The 22792-nt window shown below is 38.0% G+C and overlaps 1 protein-coding gene across 1 annotated transcript; it reads left to right on the top strand.

Moving 5' to 3' along the window:
• Nucleotides 1-309: 309 nt before the first annotated feature.
• LOC104606256 (eukaryotic translation initiation factor 3 subunit E-like) lies at nucleotides 310-20916 on the top strand. Its single transcript, XM_010271357.3, has 8 exons — nucleotides 310-645; nucleotides 768-922; nucleotides 1887-2114; nucleotides 2201-2322; nucleotides 3729-3948; nucleotides 12516-12658; nucleotides 20196-20333; nucleotides 20417-20916. Exons 1-8 carry the CDS (start codon nucleotides 438-440, stop codon nucleotides 20520-20522), a joined length of 1320 nt encoding a protein of 439 aa, XP_010269659.1. The 5' UTR covers nucleotides 310-437; the 3' UTR covers nucleotides 20523-20916.
• The last annotated feature ends 1876 nt before the right edge of the window (nucleotides 20917-22792 follow it).

Here is a 22792-nt window from a genome sequence, read left to right as displayed (position 1 = left end):
AGAATTTTTCTATTTTTTTCATGTAATTTTCCTCAATTTCTTGAATTTCTTTTTTTTAATACTCTATTCAACAATTGGGACCATAGGATGAAATAGGTGTTTTTTTTTTTCACCTTTGGATGTAAGATAATATATACATACATAAATAACCCTAATTAGACATAACAATCGGGTCAACGGGTTGGCCCATAACCCAATCCAATCCAACCCAATGTAATTGTTTCCCGGATTGGGTCAGGTCGGATTCGCGGGTTGGATCAACTTTTTGCCGATCTAGTTGCTGTTGCATCAGGAAACGTCCTGACAGCAACACACCGTTTCCTGATGAGAAAACGGTGCTTTCTACGCAGCATCGATGCCAAACACATACATACTTGTCCCTCTCTTTTACAGAGAGACGCTTCGCTAGGGTCTAGGAGGTTTCAGCGGCTGGAGCCATGGCGAACTACGATCTCACTCGAAGAATTGCTGCTCATCTGGACCGTCATCTCGTCTTCCCTCTACTCGAATTTCTGCAAGAGCGTCAGCTTTATCCCGACGACGAGATCCTGAAAGCAAAGATCGAGCTCCTTAACAAGACGAACATGGTCGATTACGCTATGGACATCCACAAGAGCCTCTACCATACTGAAGAAGTTCCTCAAGGTTCGACCTTTTTCTATCAACGTGGTTGAGCTCTTACTGTTGTTGTTATTGCTATTTGCAGCTTCTCCGAATTGCTATTCTCTCCGCTGTTTTAGGATTTTTAATTGGGTTTCTTGTGGCAGATATGGTTGATAGGCGAGTAGAGGTCGTCGCGAGATTGAAATCTCTTGAGGAGTCTGCTGCGCCGCTCATTTCGTTTCTTCAGAATCCTAACTCGTTTCAGGAACTCCGTCCTGATAAACAGTACAATCTCCAGATGCTGAACGATAGGTACCAGGTTCGTAATGTCTTTTATTTTCGGTTTCTTCTTTTTCACATTGAACTTTCTTTATTATCGATTTGCCGTTTTGGAATAACAGAACAAAGCGTCTTTTATTCTTATTTTTTAATACGATTACTTTCAAATGTTTCATCCTTAAAGTACATCCTGCTACCTCTGTTAACGACTTATGCAACAAAAACAAAGCGAATGTAAAAGGAGAAGGAAAAGAAGACTTTACAACATGCCTTTTTTGGGCTTTAGTTTGTGAAATTTCCAGCTTTGGCAAGACATTACCACTTGCTTCTCTAAAGTCTAACACTGAGGCATTACTGATCATGGAAAGAATTATTATCAGCAGCTGAAAAGAGAGATGATGCTTGAACGTGTTTGCTATTAAAAGGAGAAAGTTTAACATTTTGAGCTATGGTGTTTTCTCTGTGTGACACAAGTTTAACTTTTTACTTTCGTAAGTTCAACTGTACGTAATCCTTTATCTTCTCCCAAAAGGAAAAAAAAGATGTTGAATTAGCTGCATTGTAAGGTGGATAGAAACGAACATGACAACACTTATTGTCATTAAGGCTCAGTTTGGAAGGAGTACAAATACAAAATTTAGAGTGCAAAACCTTGTATTTTGTATTATTTTGTATGCATTTGCACTGTGCATATTTGTATTTGTACTGTTTCCAAACCGAGCCTACGGAAACTTGAAGGCGGAAGGAAATGAGCATGATAACACTTACTGTCATTAAGGAACTTGAGGTTGGATATATTGTCTATTATTCTTTTCAAATCTATTATTTTTTTATATGGGTATACCAGCATCTACTATGTTATCTTTGATTGACAAGGCTTCTTTAATTTGTTTTGACATGTTTTCTCCACATTGTAGTTACTTGTTTGTATTATTAGCATTATTTTGGAAGATTGATTTTTATTATATACAATTTTACTCATGACGTAAATACTTCATTGGCAGATTGGTTCAGATCAGATAGAGGCTTTGTATCAATACGCAAAATTTCAATTTGAGTGTGGTAACTACTCTGGTGCCGCCGACTATCTGTATCAGTATAGGGCATTGTGCACAAACAGTGAGAGGAGTTTAAGTGCATTATGGGGAAAACTAGCAGCTGAGATACTTATGCAAAACTGGGATATTGCTCTTGAAGAGCTTAACCAATTAAGGGAGATAATTGACTCAAGGGTTTGTGCCAGTACCTTCTTATATGGACAAGAATTTAGTGATAGTGCATTGTTTGATCCTGTTTATTTCTTTTGGTATTTCTGCAGAATTTCGTATCACCGTTGAGTCAGTTGCAAAGCAGAATATGGCTAATGCATTGGAGTCTTTTCATATTTTTCAACCATGACGGTGGAAAATCTGGGCTCTTTGATCTTTTTTTCTACGACAGGTCTACCATATGAATACTTCAATCCTGTTTTCTCTTCCTCTTATTGCTTTGTTGTTTTTCTATGTCTTGTACAAAACTTCTTTTTTCAGACCTGAAGATACATAACATTGTTCTTATTTATATTTGTAGTTGTTTTCATGCTTTTCTTGAAGGAGACGTTGATTTGCAAAGCCTTTTCTATTTTCCCTAGCCACAGCTAGGGGTGCAACTTGGGTGGGCCCAACTTGAGTGCAGACCGACCCAGCCTGCAATTTTGCATGGGTTGGGCTTGCATTTTTTCTCCCAGGCTGGGCCTAGGCCCAAAGGTTCAGGCTTTTTAATTTTTTTTGGGTTGGGCTCAGGCCTAGCCCTTAGGTAGCCTGAGCCCAGTCCGAGCCCTTAGGTAGCCTGGACCCTTTCTTTCCCACAACCAGTTTTTGTATGTTCAAATCTTTTCTTTTATTTATGATTGATGGCTTTGTTTTCTTTTCCTTATATAATGGGAAAACAAATTCTTTCTCACCATGTGTATATTTTTGACTCGTATGAGTGCTATTGGGAGGAAAGTTGTTATAGGGGATCTTTATGCAACTTTTTTTGATAGTTTATGCGTAAATTTACTAAAAAGAATATAGAATGGTTTATGTAGAAGCCGCCAATCAGCCCCAATTTAGGCTGGTAATTGATACCTAAACTAGTTTTTCTAGATTACATTTTTCAGTTTCCAACCTTCTTGAAAATAGTTGATCACTATTTAACCTTTGTTTGGATAGTGTGTATGCATAAATGTTTGCTGATCTTTATATTCAAATATATTCAATTTCCACAGCTCTGCATTGTTAAGCCAACTAACTTTGTAAGATTTTATTACATTGTGAGGTTGTTTGCATCATATTTGTTGCATTGTGAAGAGTCCTATTTTAGTCTGTTGAGATGCTCCAATTGTTTCTGTAGGTGTAGGAGTATATTTGTCATTCATTAATGAGGGTTATCTTTGTAATCTATGTACCTTATTATAAAGTATAATGAGATGGGCATAGGCCCCAAGTTCTTCTGCCACTCATTTTTTTTCTTCCCTTCTTTTCTCTTCTTTACTCATCTTCTTATTCAAAATTATCCTAAAGCCAACTACTAAAATCAATTACTTTGTCCATTTATAATTTTGATTGAACTTTTGATATGCTGCTTTCACATAATGTTGTTGTTTCAAGCCCAAATCCTTAAATGATGCATTTCAGACTTTATGCATATAGCCACTTTTCTTAGGTATTCCTACAGACCAACATGAAGATATAATTTATGTTGTCAATGCTATTTTGCACCATTGCCTTGGGATAAGGCTTCGATGATGGTGATGAATGTTATTTTGCACCTTGTAGGTTAGCCTATAAATATATTAAAGATCATATGAATGCTTATTTCTACAGGTATATAAATGCCATTCAGACTAATGCACCTCATCTTTTACGTTACTTGGCAACTGCTTTTGTTGTTAACAAAAGAAGACGGCCCCAGTTGAAAGAGTTTATCAAAGTTATCCAGCAAGAGCAGTACTCTTATAAAGATCCCATCACAGAATTCTTAGAATGTTTATACGTGCATTACGACTTAGATGGTGCTCAAAAGAAGTTGCGGGAGTGTGAGGATGTGAGTTTCCTGGCCTCAAGATGTTGTGCTTTATGCTTGTTTGTGATAGTACAATACATGGATTTGGGACAAGGTTTTGAGTGCTTTTAAGCTGAAAATCTTTGGACATGTTTACTTGCCTAAGATTGATTGCAAGTTGGGTATGAGTACTTGGAATGTTGTCCATTATTAAACAACAAAGAAGAAATTGTTCGTAAGACTGCATAATGTATAATATAATATAACTAAGGTGTTTTTTTTTTTTCAAAAAAAAAGGTATCATATAACTACGGTGGTCCTAGAAAACACGTTCTAGTTTCAGTGATTTCTGAGATTTGAACTGTTTAGTATCACTTAATACCAACTCTACAACATGGGGTTTCTGGAATTGGTTTGAAATATTCTCAATTCCCAATGCGGGATTTTCTCCATTTTTTTAATATAATAAAGAATGATGGTGCATATTTTTTTTGAAACAATATGTATTATAATGAGCCATAGACATAGTCCATATACATGGACGTTACATGGATGATGAGCATGAGCTGTAAACCATATACAAGATATACAGGTATGGTCATTTATACATCAAAACTCAAAAGAAGAATGAAAATTGATTTTGTCCCTTTGTGAACAAAAGTGCTCATATTGGAAACCATGTAAATCTTTCAAGATTGATACCCACAATACCAATTGCTTCCCAATCTTCCCTATCACGTATGTGATTGAGCTTGATTTCCTTTTGAAAATGCATCTTTTTTGTTCCTTCTGTAGACTCTAGCATATTGAGAAGGGGGGGGGGGTCCTCTGGAGGCCTCTTACTGGACAGGAGAAAGTCATAGATGGCAGATAATCCATTGCCTCCTGAAAAGTGCAAAGATTTGAACCTACACCTCATATATGCTGATCACTTTCCTATAGCACCAGCTGCACCACCCAATTCTGGAGGATGTTATCCATAGTGAAATGCTTAAAATCTTTTGGAGGGTGGATATAGTTTTATTGTAGGAGCTGAAGCTGGAGAAGATGGATGCAGAAGTATTCTGAAATATTTGGGGAGATGGGAAGGTTAATTGTTGTTACAAGCAGCAAGCCTGCAGTGGGGAGTGCAGGGGACCCTACGAAAATTTCAGTTCAAAGATAGAACGGTGGGACAGAAGCTATTCTTGACCTTGGTTGCAGGTTTGATGAAGTAACCAGAGCACAAACTTGCAAAGGTTGGGGTTGGGTGATGCTAGAGAGCTGGAATCCGTCTTGCAATGAGCTCGAATGGGAGGAAGAAGTGCCGCAAATAAAGTTGGTAGGGCTTCCATTCAATCTATGGAAGCAGGAGATTTTCTCCCAATTGGCGGCTCTCTGCGGGGGATCCCTGGTAGCGACAATCACCTCGTCCCTCAGAGCAACCAGGATCAAAGTGAAATGTCGCAAATCAGATCAGATTCCAAGGTCAATGGAGATCTTCTCTGAAAGGTGATGGCAAAGAACTTGGTTAGTGCTGGAAGCTGAATCATTGCTTTGGGAGAAATGTAGAGAGGAAGAAGATGATGATGAGGTGCCAAGTGGACTAATCGTAGGGGATTATTTTAAACCACATGTCGCCCCTTTTTTGGAAGAAGGGCCGTCAAATGGCATTTCACTCGGCTCCAACTTGCTTTTAAAGTTGGGTATTTCGATTTTTTTTTTTTTGAATTTAAGAGGCCGGCTGAACTGAGAGGTGGGTCATCCTACGTAGAAGCATTAAGACAAGGGTCTAAAAAAGTGACAACGGCTGAACTGGTTTCGAATTGCCAAACTCATTCACTTGTTAAGAACACCCTACGTGCTGTCTTATCGGGCACGTGCGGGCGTGCTTGTGAGCGGCTGGGGGACGATAGTTTCGGTCTATCATTGTTCCCTTTGACCTTTGACAGTCAAATAGAAGTGTCATCCTCTAAGCTAAGTTGGGTGAAGTGAGACAAACCTAATTCTTGCTATGACAGGACCAAAACGGAATGGAAGGAAGTGAAAGAGGATGACCTGTGGGTTGATTGTGAAGATTCTGGTGATATCTATCCTTTGAAGATGAGTCAAGCATTGGTAGCGTTGAATGCACAGTTCAGATCTGTTTGGAGAACGAGGACAACCTTCAGTTAGCTCCTCTTTTTGATGAAGGAAAGGCTGCTGATTTCAACTCGGGCCTACAAAGTGGGGGCCAGCTCCACGCAGTGAAAGATTTAGAAGGCGAAGTGCGGCTATTCTCAGGGAGCGGTTAAAGAACCTTCCTAAGAGTCAGGAGAGGAATAGAGATTTCCAAAGGGATAAGGATTCCAGGCCAAACAAGCGACAAAGACAAGACGAGCAGTTGGTGTGTTGGTAGGGGAACTAGGAAATTGCAGAGAATTTGCTGGCGGAGGGCAAATCACTAGATTTGGTTAATTCGGCTACAACTTTGTTACCTTCCCAAGATGTTAGAATTGAGAAAAGGGGTGTGGTGAGTCAATGACAAAACTGGGATATTGAAGGTTCCTTTACTCCGATGCTTGCTGTCTGCCCCTCTATCAAACTTCAGTAACCTCTGTAACTCTATGGGTTTAGGTTTTGGTACTAATCCCTCTTCCTTTGGTTCCACAGATATTTCAGCTCCCATCCATGACACTGATGTGATTTTGGAAGTGCCTATAGAAAAGGAATTGGGTGAAGGTTTAGGAGAAGAACATGCTGATAAGGTACCAGTGGGACTATGGGAGACAAGGAAGGAGGGTTGGTTGTTTTGGAGACTAGGGAGAATAGGTTGCAGGAAACCAAAGTAACTGCAGGTTTGGGTTTGGATGGGGAATTAGGGCCTGCAAAAGAGAATCAGTCTGAGGAAACACCAAGAGGGGAGGAGTTGGGGAAAGAACCCGTGAGAGAGAAGGACAAAACCAATGAGGCTGAAAAGAATACAGTAAGTGGGGAAACCCAGAATGTAAGGGACTCGGTGATGGATCTGGCTGACAAGATGGGTTTGAAAAAGCAGAAAGTTAAGGAAGGGAAACCTCGAAATAAAATGGCCAAAGATAAGGGAGGCAAGTGGAGAAGAAAATTGAATGAAGTGGAGAAACTTATAAATGATGTGGAAGGCTAAAATGTAAAATTAAAGGGTGGAATAGGGAGCATTTCGGGAGAGTGGAGGAGAAGAAATTAAGTGTTATTTCCCAGATTGAACTTTTGGATGAAAAAGGACACAACTCTCTCTTAGAAGAAGAAAGGACCTTAAGATGGAATCTGAAGAAGGAATTGGAAGAGATAGTGCTAAGGGAAGAGATGTGTTGGAGACAAAAATCAAGGCATCAATGGATTAAGGAAGGGGATGGTAATACTAAATTTTTCCACGCAATCGCTAATGGAAGGAGAAAAAACTTCGTGGAAAAGTTAGAGATTAATGGCGAAGTAGTGGATGATCAAGAGGGGTTGCTAATGTTTTCACGAATCATTTCAAGGCAGTTTACAAAAGACAGGGGGATGTGAGGCTTAGAGTGGCCTAGATTGGACTCAGAGGTGGCAAATCAGTTGGAAAAGGAGTTTGAATTGGAAGAAATAAAGGGAGTCGTGTTTTCAATGGATAGATCTAACGCTTCTGGACCTGATAGTTTCACTATGGCTTTCTTTCAGGATTGTTGGGATATCATCAAGTTAGGTCTGTTGGCCATTATTTGAGGAGTTTGCGAAGACTCACTTTATAAGTCCAGGGGTCAACTCCACCTTCCTGGCTTTGATCCCTAAAAAGGGAGAGGTTGTTCAACCGAAAGACTTTAGACCCATCAGTCTAGTGATTAGCATTTATAAAATTTTGGCCAAAGTGTTGTCGTTAAGGTTAAAATCAGCCCTGCCAACTTTAATAAGCCAATCACAAGGGGCCTTTATTCAAGGTAGACAGATCATAGATCAAATCTTGATAGCAAATGAAAGTGTGGAGGACTTCAAGAGAAGGGGGAAGAAAGGTTTCGTATGTAAACTGGACTTCGAGAAAGCGTATGACATGGTCGATTGGTCTTTTCTGTTAGAAGCCTTGAGAAATTTTGGGTTTGGAGAGAAATGGTGTGGCTGGATTGAGGCTTGTTTAGAAACTTGCCATTTTTCAGTTTTAGTTAATGAAGTGGTTAGAGACTTCTTTCTAGCCTCTAGAGGGTTGAGACAAGGGGATCCTCTTTCTCCTTTCCTTTTCACCTTGGTAGCTGATGTATTTAGTAGGCTCATTTTGAGAGCTGATGAGTTGGATATGTTTAGAGGATGGAGGGTAGGAAGAGAGGGTATTGTGGTGTCACACTTGCAATTTGCGGATGACACATTCATTTTTGTGAGTCTGGAGATCCCTCAAAGGCTAGAAACTTGAAAGGAGTAATAAAGTTTGAATGCGTGTTGAAGATGAAGGTCAATTTTGAAAAGAGTTGTGTAGTGGGGGTAAATTTGGAGATGGAGGAATTGAGTGAGGTAGCAGAGTCCCTAGGTTGCCTTACATCTAGCTGGCCCTTGAAGTACTTGGGTATGCCTCTAGGAGATAATCCAAGAGAAGGAAGATTTTGGAATTCGATCGTAGAAAAATGCACAAAGAAACTGGTAGTTTGGAAGAGAAACTACATTTCCCTTGGAGGTCGGATCACTTTAATTAGAGCTACTCTTGTGAACTTGCCAACTTACCTTCTATCTGTCTTTAGAATGCCACAAAAGGTGATTTTGAAGGTAGAGTAAGTCATGAGGGATTTCTTGTGGGAGTCAGGGGAAGGGAGGAAGGATCATGTGGTTAGGTGGGAAATAGTGTGTAGGAGGAAGGAGCAGGGAGGATTGGGATTAGGCAATCTAAGGAAGAAAAATATAGCATTATTAGGTAAATGGCTATGGAGGTGGCCTCTAGAAAGGGAGAGGCTTTGGCAAAAAGTGGTAAGGAGTGTGCATGGTGTTGCAGACAATGGATGGGATGCTGGTGTATCTTGGCGTGCTACGCTGAAATCCCCATGGAAGGCTATTCATAGTATTCTTCCCGTTTTCCTGAACCTGATCAGGTATGATGTTAGTACTGGAGATAGGGTTTTGTTTTGGGAGGATGTTTGGATTGGTGATTGTGCCCTCAAGGACCTCTTTCCCTCCTTGTATTCCATCTCGTGTTTTAAAAACGAGCCAATTCAAAGGTTTGTATCATCATCCTTTTCTTGTGGCATAAACTGGAATCTGGGTTTTAGAAGAGGTTTGAGAGATTCTGAGCTTGACCAGGCTGCTTTGCTCCTCAAAACTATTGATTCTGTTTGCTTGGACCCTCCTTCTGTAGACTCCCGTATTTGGAAGCCATTACCTTCGGGTTCCTTTTCTTGTGCCTCCTTCTTTGCTTCCTTGTGCTCCTCTCCATTGCCTCAACCTTTTCATAACAAGGAAGTTTGGTCCAAACCTGTCCCTCTTAAAGTTGGAGCCCTTTGTTGGGAAGTCTCCCTCGGGAAAATCAACACTTTGGATGTTTTGCAAAAAAGAAGACCTAGTCTTTGTATCTCTCCTAACTGGTGCACCCTATGCAAAGCTAACGAGGAAAGTTGCTACCGTATACTAATCACTTGCCCTTTTGTTTTAGGCCTTTGGGAAAAGCTTTTTGATCTTTTTGGGTGCAGGTGGGCAGAACCGGTGCAGATTTGCAATCTTTTTGATCCTACAACTTTCAGGTGGCCAAAGAGAAGAGGAAGAGTTTTGTGGAGGTGTGTTAGAGCTGCTTTGGTGTGGACTGTGTGGGAGGAACGAAATGCTAGAATCTTTAATGACAAGGAGAGGGATCAAACATGTGTGTTAGAAAGTATCTTATGTAGGGCCATAAGTTGGGTAAAATCCTTGGATCTGTTTTCCACTTACACTTTCGATGACATAAGGAGAAATTGGGAACAACTAGCTAAAAGTTCTGCAATCAGAAACAAGCTGGTGGTGGATTGGAAGCCTCCTGATGCAGGCGTCATTAAACTAAATTTTGATGGCAGTAGTTTGGGCAACCCGGGGCTATCTGGAATAGGGGGAGTCTTCAGAAATGATGAGGGTCAGATTGTAGCTCTATTTTCTGGTCCTATAGGGTGGGGAGACTGTAAATGCAGAACTCCAAGCTGTGTTACAAGGAGCAGAATATGCAAGAGAGTTGGCAGTGGAGCATTTAATGATTGAAGGTGATTCCAAATTGGTTATTGGATGGCTAAAAGAACCAGAGACGGCAACCTGGCCGTACAGGGGGACTTTGAGAAGATTTAAGTGGCTGACTTCAAATATTTCAGTCACAGTTCAATGGGAAAGAAGATCGGCAAATGGTCTGGCAGACCTTCTATATAAACAAGGAGTACATAGGAATCAACTCTTTTGGGCTCAATTGTAAGCTTTATGATGTAGTTTGGAGGCTGCACCTCGCGCCTCTTTGTGGGGAATTGTATGATGAATACTTAGTTCTTTATTTAATAAAATTTTCATTATCATTATCTATCAAAAAAAGATAAGGAGTTCAGTGCTAGAGGAGGTAGGAGAAAGTGGGGATTATAGGGGGGGAAGTAATTAGGTTCAGTTCTTGCTGTGATTATGAAGATCATCAATTGGAATGTAAGGGGGCTAGGGAGTCCCACAAAAAAAGGGGAGCAGTTAAAGAGGTGTTGGGGAAGGAAAGACCGGATTTTGTGCTGATCCAAGAGTAAAAAATTCAGGTAGTTGATAGGAAAGGGATAAGAAGCATTTGGGGAGAGAGGAATATATATTGGAGTTTTGCTTCTTCTTGGGGTGCTTTGGGGGGAATAATAACAATCTGGAAAGAAGAGGCAGTTCAATGTATGGAAGAATTAATGGGTAAATTCTCAGTGTCTATCAAGTTAAGGAACTTGCAAGATGGGTTTGAATGGGTTCTCACAAATGTCTATGAGCCAACTTCTTATAGAGAAAGGAGTTAACCATGGGAAGAGCTAGGGGACATTAGGGGTCTATAGGAAGGGCCTTGGTGTATTGGGGGAGACTTCAATGTTATAAGATTTGTGGGTGATTCAATTGGAGGAAGGCAAAGGATTACATCAAGCATGAGGAAGTTTAATTCTTTTATTGAGGAATTCGAGTTGAGAGATTTTCAATTGGGGGACAATCTTGTTTTACTTGGTCAAACCTCCAAGAAAACCCCATTTTGTCCAAGTTGGACAAGTTTCTAGTTTCTCTAGATTGGGAAGAACATTGGACAAGTCTAGCTGGGAGAACTCTACATAGAATCACCTCAGACCACTGGCCCATTTGTCTGTTTCAGAGGAACAATGAGGGAGGCCCAATCCCTTTTAGATTTGAAAACATGTGGCTCAGTTATTCAGATTTCAAAAAGAAGGTTAAGGTTTGGTGGAATAGCCTGGAACAAACATCATTGTGGGAGGGCCAAAAATTCCTAAAAAAAGCTTCAGTTGCTGAAAAAGGAAATTAGAGAGTGGTGTGGAATAGGGAGAAGTTTGGAAGATTGGAGGAGAAAAAAGCTGAATTGGTTTAAAAAATTTAGGTAATTGACAGCAAGGAAGTGGTGGGTTCTCTTGGTGAGGGTGATAGGGAACTGAGGTGGTCTTTGAAGGAGCCTAGGGAAACTTTGCTAAGAGAGGAAATAAGTTGGAAGCAAAAATCAAGAGAGAGGTGGATCAAAGAAGAGGATGGTAACACAAAATTTTTCCATGCCATTGCAAATGGAAGGAGAAGGAAGAGCTTGACTAATTCTCTAATGGTGGGGGAAAATGAGGTTATAGGGCAGACATAGATTGCTAAGGCTTTTTCGGAGCATTTCAGGTCTATTTATAGAAGGCCTCTAAGTGAAAGGTGGTCGGCTAAAGGGTTGGATTGGGAGACTTTGGGGGAGGTGCAAGGGCAATTTTTGGAGAAAAGGTTTGAAGAGGATGAGATCAAGGAAGCAATTTTCTCTATGATTAGATGAAAAGCTCCAGGGCTGCATGGATTCACAATGGCATTTTATCAAGATTGTTGGGACATAATTAAGGGAGATCTCCTCAGAGTGTTTAGTGAATTCTACAGAAGAGGGGTAATCAGCCCGGGGATGAATTCTACCTTTTCAGCATTGATCCCAAAGAAGAACAATGCTATTCAGCCTGGTGTCTTTAAACCCATCAGCCTAGTCACCAGTATTTACAAGATTATAGCAAAAGTGTTGTCTTTGAGGATTAAGAAAGTTATCTCCCCTCTGATTTCAGTCTCAAGGGGCCTTTGTCCAGGATAGGCCAATCATTGGTCAAATTCTTATTTCTAATGATTGTGTGGAGGCTCAAAAAAGATTAAAGGGAAAGGGAGTGGCGTTCAAATTGGACTTGGAGAAAGCCTATGATTTGGTGGATTGGAATTTTTTAATTGATATTATGAGAATGTGTTTTGGTTAAATTTTCTCAAAAAAAAAAAAAAAGAATGTGTGGTTTTAGAGATCTGTGGTGTAGATGAATTAAGGGTTGCTTGTGGTCTAGTCACTACTCAGTCTTGCATGTATCATTTACTGTGTTCTCAGCATATTCTGTTTATTTGTTTGCATTGTACAGAATTTCTTCATGATAAGTTACCATCATGATTTAAGTTCAGATGCATGTTGAATTATTATGCAGGTGATATTGAATGATCCCTTCCTTGGCAAACGGGTAGAAGAAGGAAATTTTTCCACAGTACCATTGCGGGACGAATTTCTTGAAAATGCACGTCTCTTTATCTTTGAGACATATTGCAGAATACATCAGTGCCTTGATATGGGGTCTGTATTTGCTTCCTCAATCTTGTGCAATTAAATTTTGTATGAGATCATTGTTGCCTTCCAATTTCGATCTGTGGGCTCTTTTGGTTTCAGTTGGTTGTTATTTATTTTTCTGTTATAGATGTATTTATGTAGTGCAGCTTTGACGTCTTGATTTAAATCGTCTCAACTGAGGCTAGGAATGTCTTATTGTGCATTTTCTAGTGATATGCTTATGTAAATAATTGATTTAGGATGAACCTCAGATATAGAGATATAATGATGAAATGCATATAAAGGAAAATGAGACTTGGCTGCACTAATGTTTCTCAATCATGTTCTTTAGATTTTGCATTTGCTTTATTTTTCTGTCATTTCTCTTTGTTCTTTTTTCTATTGGTAGGATTGTTGATAGTGATTTTAGTACACTGCATATATGCCATTTCACTGTTTGATATATAATACATATTTGACATTTATTTTCAGAAGACTGCTTAGAATGAGTTATTAAACTGGCTGGAAATAGTGGAATTTTAATATACATTTTAGATAGTGGTATTATGAAGTATACACTTCATAGCAGAAAAATATGGGCTGGATGAAAGGGGTTGGGGCAGTGGTCCACCCATGTCAACCTATGGCTGCAGTCTATGGAAAGGGATAAGCAAAGCTTCCAACCTCTTCAGAGGGAAGTCAGATTTAAAGCTGGGAATGGGAGAAGGATTAAGTTCTGGTTTGACGCCTGGACAGGGGAGAATTCCCTGAAGGATATGTTTCCTACACTGTTCAATGCGGCTGAAGATAAAGAAGCAGTGGTAGCAGATACATTTGTATTAAGGGAGGATGTTTTCTGCTGGGCCCCTACCTTTAGAAGGGACTTCAATGATTGGGAGATTCAGCAGGTGGGGAATCTCTTGGTTTTGCTTCAGTCCGAGGGATGGCAGATCCGAGGGATGACTAAGAAAGGAAAAATTTGCTGGTCTTCCATTCCCTTAGCAATAATGTGGGCGGTGTGGTTAGAAAGGAATAGCAGGGTCTTTGATCTTAAAACCTCTACTGCAGATGAAGTCACCAATTCGGATGTAGGTTTTGTTAGAAGTTAGTTGTCTATACTTACTGAAATTAAAGGGGATACTTCTGATTGTAATTTTTTGAGGATGAACTTTCTTTGAGGTCCTTCTGTTTTGATGTCTACAGCTTCTCATTGTACAAAGGACCTTTACATCAATACAATGATACTTTACCTTTGCTCAAAAAAATAAAATTATGAAGTATACACTTAAAATTATGTTCTTCCATTGTATGATATATACTTGTTTGTTGGATACCAGTTTGAATGGTATCTGACTCATTTTCCATTTGAATTCTTTGTATTTTAATATCTGCACCATTCTCTTTTGTTTTTAAATTGAAAGTTGTGGATTCTTTATTTTATCAGTAAAAGCAGAGAAACTTTATTAATATAGAAGAAATTTAGAATGGAGAGTAGCCTCGGCTACCCTTGTAAACAGACAGGAGAAAAACAGAAAGACAAACCCAGAAAAAGCTATTTAAATTACAACCATGCCCAGAAAGTCTGTTCTCTTTAACCCCTTTTTTCGCTAATTGATCTGCTAACTTGTTTGCCGATCTTGGAACCTACCAGATTGAATCTGCATATCTTTGGACAGACTTCTGATTTTTTGATCTCATTTCTGAACCACCAAGGCTCTTATCCTCTCTACTCAACCAGCTTAGGATCACTTTAGAGTCCCCTTTGATAACTCCGTTGCTTTTTGTAGACCAAACAGAACTGCCTCCAGTTCAGCTCTTATAGAGTTCCCTTCCCCAATTGGTCCCGAGAACAACCCCAAGATTTCTCCCTTCTCATTTCTTAACACTCCTATTCCAGAAGGGCCTGGGTTACCAACACTGCTCCCATCAACATTCAGCTTGAGGAAATCAGTAGATGGTGGATCCCGCTGATGCAAAAGTTTTTTCTTGGAGGAGGACCCTGCAATCACCCTCCAGTTTCTATTTAAACACCCGACAGGAAATTTTGACACTGTAGAATGGATGGAAAGACACATTTTAAGACGTGCCTTACTAGAACCCAAGCAATACCACTTTCATTGTTGTTTGTACACTAGCAGTGGCCTATTAACATTTAGAAGAAACAAATATGAAGACCTTTTGAATACCCCAAGTCCCTACATATTGTGGATATAATATTAGATATCAAAATTTCCAGTAAAGCAACAATAACCTAACTGATCTCTGATACTTAACCTTAAAACAGAATGAACTAATGACCAAAATGCAACTCAGTCCTCTGCCTCAGTAAGGGCCCTAACCTCCTAGGATTATTAATGCAAGACTATTTTTAGGAATTTGTGGCTAGACATTTTTTTTTGATGAGTGCATCTGTGGCAAGATTCTCCCTTGCTCTTCTCATTGGTATAGCTTTTACTTTCCATGACAACAGTGAGTTACCTACTTGATCTCAATGTATTACTTGGAAGAAGAATCTTTCTTTGGTAGCCTTGGTTGATGGTTCTAAATGTTAATAAAATATGAGCACATTGGGCAGATCTATTTCATCTAAAATTTTGAAAATTTATGTAAAAATTTATGTTGGCTACTTATTCAACTCTAAATTTAGATGTAATATTAAAAATTTAAAAACCAATAGTCTAAATAATTAAATATAAATTATTAATAAAAATAATTAGAAATTATTGCAAAAAAATCATCTCAAATTCCAAAATTTTGAAAAATTTAAAATTGAAGTAGCTATTGAGTCTTGATTTCTCCCTCTCTCTGGTGTGTGTGGGTGTGCGCACATTCGTGTGAATGTTCATGTGAATAAAGCTAGGGGTTGTAGGATTAGTTTATCCATTATGCTAAGTTGTCATTTTGATATTATTGGTGTCTAGCTTAGTCAAGGATTGGTTGTCTCACAGCTAACTGTGCAAGATCAAGAGACTGATCTGGAATTGATTTCAGGCCAAAGCTAGGGGTGCCAATGGATCGGATCTTGGTCCAATCCTATTTTGTCGAATTTGGATCACCTCCTATCCGATTCGATATATGTTAGTTATTTATTTATATAAATATATATAACACATATGTATGCTATTTATTTATTTATTTATAAATATGTTATTTATATTGAATTTATGTAAATTTTCTATATTATTTATTTTTTTATAAAATCATGTATATATTTGATGAAAATAGTTGAAAAAACACTTGTATTTTTTGTTTTTCTTTATTTAAATCGTTATATTTTATTTTCTTTTAATAATTTAATATCATTATTTTTTAAATTAAATCAGATCGGATCTGAATATTTGACATCCTCATCGGATTCGAATTCAGATCAATGTTTGCGAGATCCGATCGGATTGGATCTACTCTTTATAATATCAGATCGGATTCGTATATAACCTGATTTAAATCCAATCCGATCCATTTTCATCCCTAGCCAAAGCTATTCTCCAACTTTCTCTAATGTGAAATAACCAATGTAGGAGATTTATGAAGTAGAAGGCTACATGAACAAAGTCTAGAACTGGTACTCACTTCTTAATTGAGTATAAGGGCCTTGAGTTTCACTCAGAAAATTCTTAAATATTATACCCAAATTGTGCAAAAGATAATCTCTACTTAGAATTGGAACCATCAATTGCAGGAAATTCATTAGTCCATGCACCACTTTATTTGATCATCTTGGGAGGTCCCATCTCTACTATATGTCTATGTTTCTCTTGGCAACACTATTTTGCTCAGGTGTGCTGAAACAAACAATATGCTGAACAATATGGCAGTTGTCTAAACATTCAATGAATTTAGTTGACTGGAATTCACTAAAAGATTTTGGTTTCCCATCCAAATTGATTTCAAATCATACTTTGAAATTTGAGAAAATACTAAAAGAAGTTGATTTGTGTTTGCGTGGGAAAAACCAAGTAAACTGAGTAAAATCATCCATAAATATTACTACTCTTTACCATCTGACAACTAACACAAACATGAGGTTCCTTGATCCAAGAAGAAATTCTTAGAAAATCTTTATCTTTTTTGATGAGTAATAGCACTGAATTTTTCTAATTATAAAGTGAACTATAAGTTCATCATGACAGTAAAAACCCAACTAAGGAGGCCAGCCTCCGCTAACCTCTGAAAAAGAAGAAAAACTTAACTAATTTTTCCCCAGTGCCATTGATCCCTTGATACCCCTTGTTTTGCTAGTTTGTCTGCCAACCCATCGGCAGACAAATAGTATCAATAGCATTCACGGATTTGATAGCTGAAAGAGTTTGCATGATTCTTGCATCTAGTGCATATTGTTGTCCACACCTTTCCTGTGGCCACTACCTTGTTGGTATGAAAATCCTTGATCACAAAACCATGAGGCAGAAATTCAGATGACCAGAAGTTGTTTCTTGTAAATTGAGAAACAAATAAAAGATTTTTCTTTGGCTCTGGAACCATCTGAACACCATGCAAATTCTATTGTACCAATAATAGCATTACCATTATGAGCGATAGGAAGGGCAGACCCATTTTCAACATAAATAGTAGAGTGACCATGATATGATTTAATATTAGACAAAAATACCTAGTTCTGGGGTCATATGTGAAGTGGCACCAGTGTTAGCATAGGAAGTGGTATCACTGTAATCATTAGCATTTACAGTAGTGAAAAGTCAAGGAAGATCTTCATTCCTCACTTTGACGGGCATCATCAAATCTGTACCAGCACTTAAAGTTGTGCGAGTAAACTAGCCACATATACCATGACTTCCCTGTTGTTGTAGTTAGATGTTGGTATGAAACCCTTTCCTTGAGAATTATAAGTTTGACCTCTACCTTGTCCCTCCATTACTGTTGCTACGATCTCCTCCTTGTCTTCTTTAAATAAAGAAGACATTTTCATGGTTCATGAGCTTGCTACATTCTTCCTCCTGTATCTTCAACTGCTCAACTTTTAAACATTCAAAAAAAAAAAAAAACCTTTTAAACATTGCAATGTCCAACATGTTATACTTGGTTCTCCTAAATGTGGATGCTGCCATAGTTTATTCTCCTAGATTGATTCTATGACTTTCGATGACTGCACAGTAAGAGACCTACTGTGTGGGGTCTGTGGACAGATACAGGTCAAACATTGTTAGAGAATCAAAACATAAAAGAAAAAAATCATTAAAAAAAAACATGTTATACTTGGTTCTCGAGTAACATTGACAAACTTTTTCTGCTGATAAAAAAACCACTGAAAACTTTTCTTGTTCAGGAACAGGTTGTTGAATAGCATCAAGACTGTCACACAAATTCTTGAACTTACTCGTATACTCAAGTGACAAGGAGCCTTTTGAAGAGTTCTAAACTTATCTTTGAGAGGCATCTCTTTGTCTCTCTCTAGCAGCCAGAAAATATTCTTCCAGGTGTTTCTAGATTTGCTTGGCTGTGCTGCATCCTATAACAAGGGTGATGACTTCAGTTACGGCTGGCAATTCTGACCCCAACCCATCTGACCTACCCAATCCACCCACTTGAAGGCCACCATGGCCATCCATGGCCACCCATTCTATTGGTGGGTTAATATGGGTTGAGTGACCCATTAGAGTCAGGGGAAAAGGTTCAGGGTGGGGTTTGGTCGTAGAGAGGATAACCATTTTTGGGTTCAAAGGATTCCCTTTTGCCATTCACAGACTTGGAGGTTCTCTACTCCTTCCTTTCTGCCGTTCTAGTGAGGGTAGCCTCTCCATTGTTCTAGTTAAGGTTTGAACTTCAAAGGTTTGTCTACGACATTTGATTTCTTCTTCTTCTTCGTTCTAGTTAGGGTTTCAACTTCAAAGGTTTGTCTACAACGTTTGTCTTCTTCCATGGGAAAAGGGGCTCAGGGTAGCCTCTCTCTTCTTTTTCTTCTTTGGTTTCTAAAAATACAGGGGCTCTCTTGTGCTTGATCCAGAATGTAGACCGTTTATCCAATTTTTCTTCTGGAAAATCATTAGAATCTCTCTCTCCCTCTCCTTCACTTGATCGAGATTTTAGTTTGGAAAAAAATTGAAACTGTTTTTATCGTTTTGATGATTTTTATAATTTTTTGGTTTATTCATTTTTTTCTAAAATATATAATTGGCTTCTTATTTTTCTGAAAAACATTTTTTTCTATAATTTTTGTTTTTATTTGCCTCGAATATATATATATATATATATATATATATATATATATAATATCAATTTCTATTGTTTTATATATTTTCTTCAAATTTTACTTATGTTTTATGCTTACTGAATAACTGAAATATAAATTTTTTGAAATTTTCTATCAATTTATGTTTTTTGACAGATAAATTTATGTTTTTTGACAGATAAAATATCTATATTATATGTAAAAATGTAATATGACATAATATTCAAGTTACTGCATTTTTCTTCAAATTTCTGTAGTTTCTGTATTTTCTATAATTTGTTTTGCAAAAACATCTGTAAATTTTAGTTTTTTCTTTCTGTAATTTTCTGCAATATTTTTATTTTTCTGAATTTTCTTGCAATTTCCTGTACTTTCTGCAATTTCTGTTGTTTTATATGAAATATATATTTTTTACCATTTATTGTGTTTTTATGCATTTTTTTAGTTTTTTTGAAAACACGATATAGTGTTTGTTTCATATACTTTTTACTTTTGCTTTCATACTTTTTGAAAGTATGAAAAACACCAAAAGCATGAATTCGGCTTTTCATACTTCGTGCTTTTGGTGAAATAGTGCTTTCGTTTTGTGTGAATGGTGGGTTACATGCGACCACCCTTCGTTAAAATTCTTAACCCTACCTCTACTCGTCACTGCTAGAGTTGGACCGCCGTTGCCGGTCTCAAACTGCATAACCACTGGAAACTGTCACCAGAAGTACGAATGGGGTGTGCTTGTGAGGAACAGAAAATGGTATTTCTGTTTTGGAAAGCATACTTCTGAAAATTTTTTACCCAAACGTTTCAAAGCAAATATACCAAAGTAAAGTATTTTATGTACAAAAGTACTGTAGAAGTCTATCCAAATAGGTTTAGTTGAGAGAGAGAGAGAGAGGGGGGGGGGGGGGTGAGGGAGGGAGGGAGGGAAGGAAGAGTACAAATGAAAAAAATGATTGGGTCAATGTCTGGTTCAGAAAACTGCATACTTGGCGATAGTACATGTACATGAATCCTAAGACTGGAACCCATCTTTTTTACATTGATCAACTTGAGTGCAGATGAAAACTTTATCTCTGATTTGAATGCAAACATGTCTCGGAATCCATGTTTTCTGTCATTATGAATACACATACATTTTTACCTAACACCTGCAAAACTGAACCAGTGCACATATGTGCTGAGAATACAAGACAAATAAAAAAGCATACTAGAATCCATGTCCACTCAAAGTCATAAGGTGCCCTCGAATGTGTATATTGTTTCTGTGACTATTTTGTACCAAATGTGAAATGCATGCTTTAATCTCCATGATCTCTTGTAGATCTTGGTTGAACTGAAGTTTGCTAGAAAGCTTGATGTAATGTCTCCTGCTTTTTACAGGATGCTTGCTGAGAAGTTGAATTTAAACTATGACGAGGCTGAGAGATGGATTGTGAATCTTATTCGTAATGCAAAGCTTGATGCTAAGATTAATTCCAAGTCAGGAACTGTTGTTATGGAACCCAACCATTTAAATGTGTAAGTTGAAATTTGTTAGATGTGAGAATTCCACCAATATTGTACTTTAAAAACCCACTTTCTTGCCACTCATTGTCTTTCAGGTATGAACAAATCATAGAGAACACGAAGGCACTCTCCATGCGTACATACAAATTGGCAAATCAGGTTCTTGAAGCTGCACACACTCAAGCTGCTCGAGAGGGGTGAGAAGTTGGACTATGGTGGTTTTGCAGTTGCTTGGATGTTATCCTTGCCTGTTCTGAGCAAATCTAGAAGTTTCATTATCTTTTCTAGGTATGTTTTTAAAAGATTTTGGTTGTTCTGAGTTGAGGATCTTGAGAGAGCATACTGGTGAAATCTTTTTGTTCTCACCAGTCCGGAGAAAAGAAAAATTTTGCAAGGCGATGCTTCTAAAAATATTGTCAAAAGAAACCGAGTTTGTTTTTACTATTTAGTTCTGTTTGTTTTGAATCCCGTAGGTGCCAGAAGCATAACATTGAGCCCTGTAATGATTCTCCGTTTTATTTCATTGTTAGTAAGCTATACAAAACTAGTCATAGGATGCAAGCTTGTTAATCATATTCATATGCCTGTATGCGTTTAAAGCTGTTAGCAGAACGTCCATCTTATTATAGGTTACTGGTTAATTTATGAATAGATGTGGATTTTCTTGCCATTAGCCAAGGCCAAACCGCTTCCTGGAGAAGGCTGGACGGTTGTATTCATCAGTCTGTAGGAGAATAGGAAATGGGAGATGCTTCAATTCTTGCCATCAAGATCAAGACGACAATGCCTTAAGGTATTTGTTGTCTTGGTGTTGCAGAGCCACTTCATTCCCATTTAAGTGCCACATGCACTATGATTTCACCAAAACATATTTCTGTTTGGTTGGCTGGTTTGAGTACAACTGTTCGTATTGTGCTATTTCAGGTAATGTGAAAATGTTATTTTCAAGGCCTCGTTCATGTCTCGGAAAGTCACTTACCTGGGTAAATATAACCCAAGTAAGTGTACTTAGCAGTTTTCTTTTATTTACCAGGTAAGGTAAAGTTGTACAAATGACCATTTTATCCAAAAATGGTCATTTGTTCTATTACGTATAACGATTTTTTGTATATATTTTTGGAAGTGATTATCTAAGTCTTAGGAGGGTATTGTATTACTTGTTTAGATAAATGAATTGCTCGAAAATTTTTCTTTTATACAGATAAAGTTGTGCCAAAGATGGGTAAATCACTTAATCAGCATGACCTAATACCAAAATACGAATGCATGTTTGTTATTTTCTATGGGACTCACTAACTTATTCGCCTCTGCTTCCTAGAAAATGAACGAGATCTAAGAAACACCATCGTCTTATGGGGGGCATTTCGGGTGTCTAGTGGTGCTTATGTATTAAACAATAATAAACAAATATAACATTATACATTATCATTGAACCTGTTTCTTTTTTACATTTGTAATACTTAAATAGAAATGAAACATCAAACATCATAAGTTCATTACATAATGGCAATACCAAACACCCCCTCCTGGTCGTTAAGATTGAAAACCCACCCAATTGGTTAGTTTCCTTGTTATGATCCCGGTTGGTTGGCGGAGTATTTTTGGTCATGTTTTTCTCGCATCATAGTTGAACCCCTAATCAATCAAAACCTAAAAACATTGCAACACCACAATGACCATAACCCAAAGTCCTAAACACCCTCTTGTTGATTACAATGCAAAAGGTCTTTGTTAATCCCTTTAATATTTCTAATTTATGTATCCCTTTTTTTTTGCTGAAATCAAATATTAATTACTAAAGAAGTCGACGAGTTCATTGGGAGGAGTAAGCAAAACTAAATATGGTGAACTCCCCTCCCTTATATTGTAGCCAATGTGTGAGAAAGCACAACCTATGTAAATAATGGAAAGATAAATCATCAAAACTAGCAAAAGCTTTCAAAATCTATTACTATAATACTATATATTAAAATAGGACTGGCCACGTCAAATGGTCTCTATTCTCCATTACCCCAACCTTGCAATTCAAGGGGTGCATTATTCCCTTTCCAAGCTTTTGAAGTTGCCATTCAGCATGACAATCTCCCTTTTTTGGCCCCAAAGAAACAAAAAGAAAATCTGTCACAATTGTGAATTGTGATATAATAGGAAATTAACCATTCACACATCCTTATCGAACTATATTCTAAGTTCCTAACCGTTCACACACCTCTCTCTTTTCATCACATACTCCTTCCCTCTTTTCATGGCATTCTACAAAGAACCAATAGAAGAGGCTGATCCCAATTTTCTCACATTCTATAGAGAAGAGGCAAAATAGGTATAACGTTGTCTCTCTCTACTCCTCTTCCTCATTCTTTTTTTAATTCTCATTCCCATTGTCCCTCACATTTTGGACGAAAAAACAGGGCAGAGCAACTCACCACGAAGCACCTCCCTCTTCCCTGTTTTCATGGCATTCTACAGACAAG

The sequence above is a fragment of the Nelumbo nucifera genome, chromosome 2 (assembly GCF_055504915.1).
Source record: "Nelumbo nucifera cultivar China Antique chromosome 2, China Antique-T2T, whole genome shotgun sequence".
Lineage (NCBI taxonomy): Eukaryota > Viridiplantae > Streptophyta > Magnoliopsida > Proteales > Nelumbonaceae > Nelumbo > Nelumbo nucifera.
The sequence above is the reverse complement of the archived record's forward strand: the minus strand, read 5'-3'. Positions and strand labels throughout refer to the sequence as shown.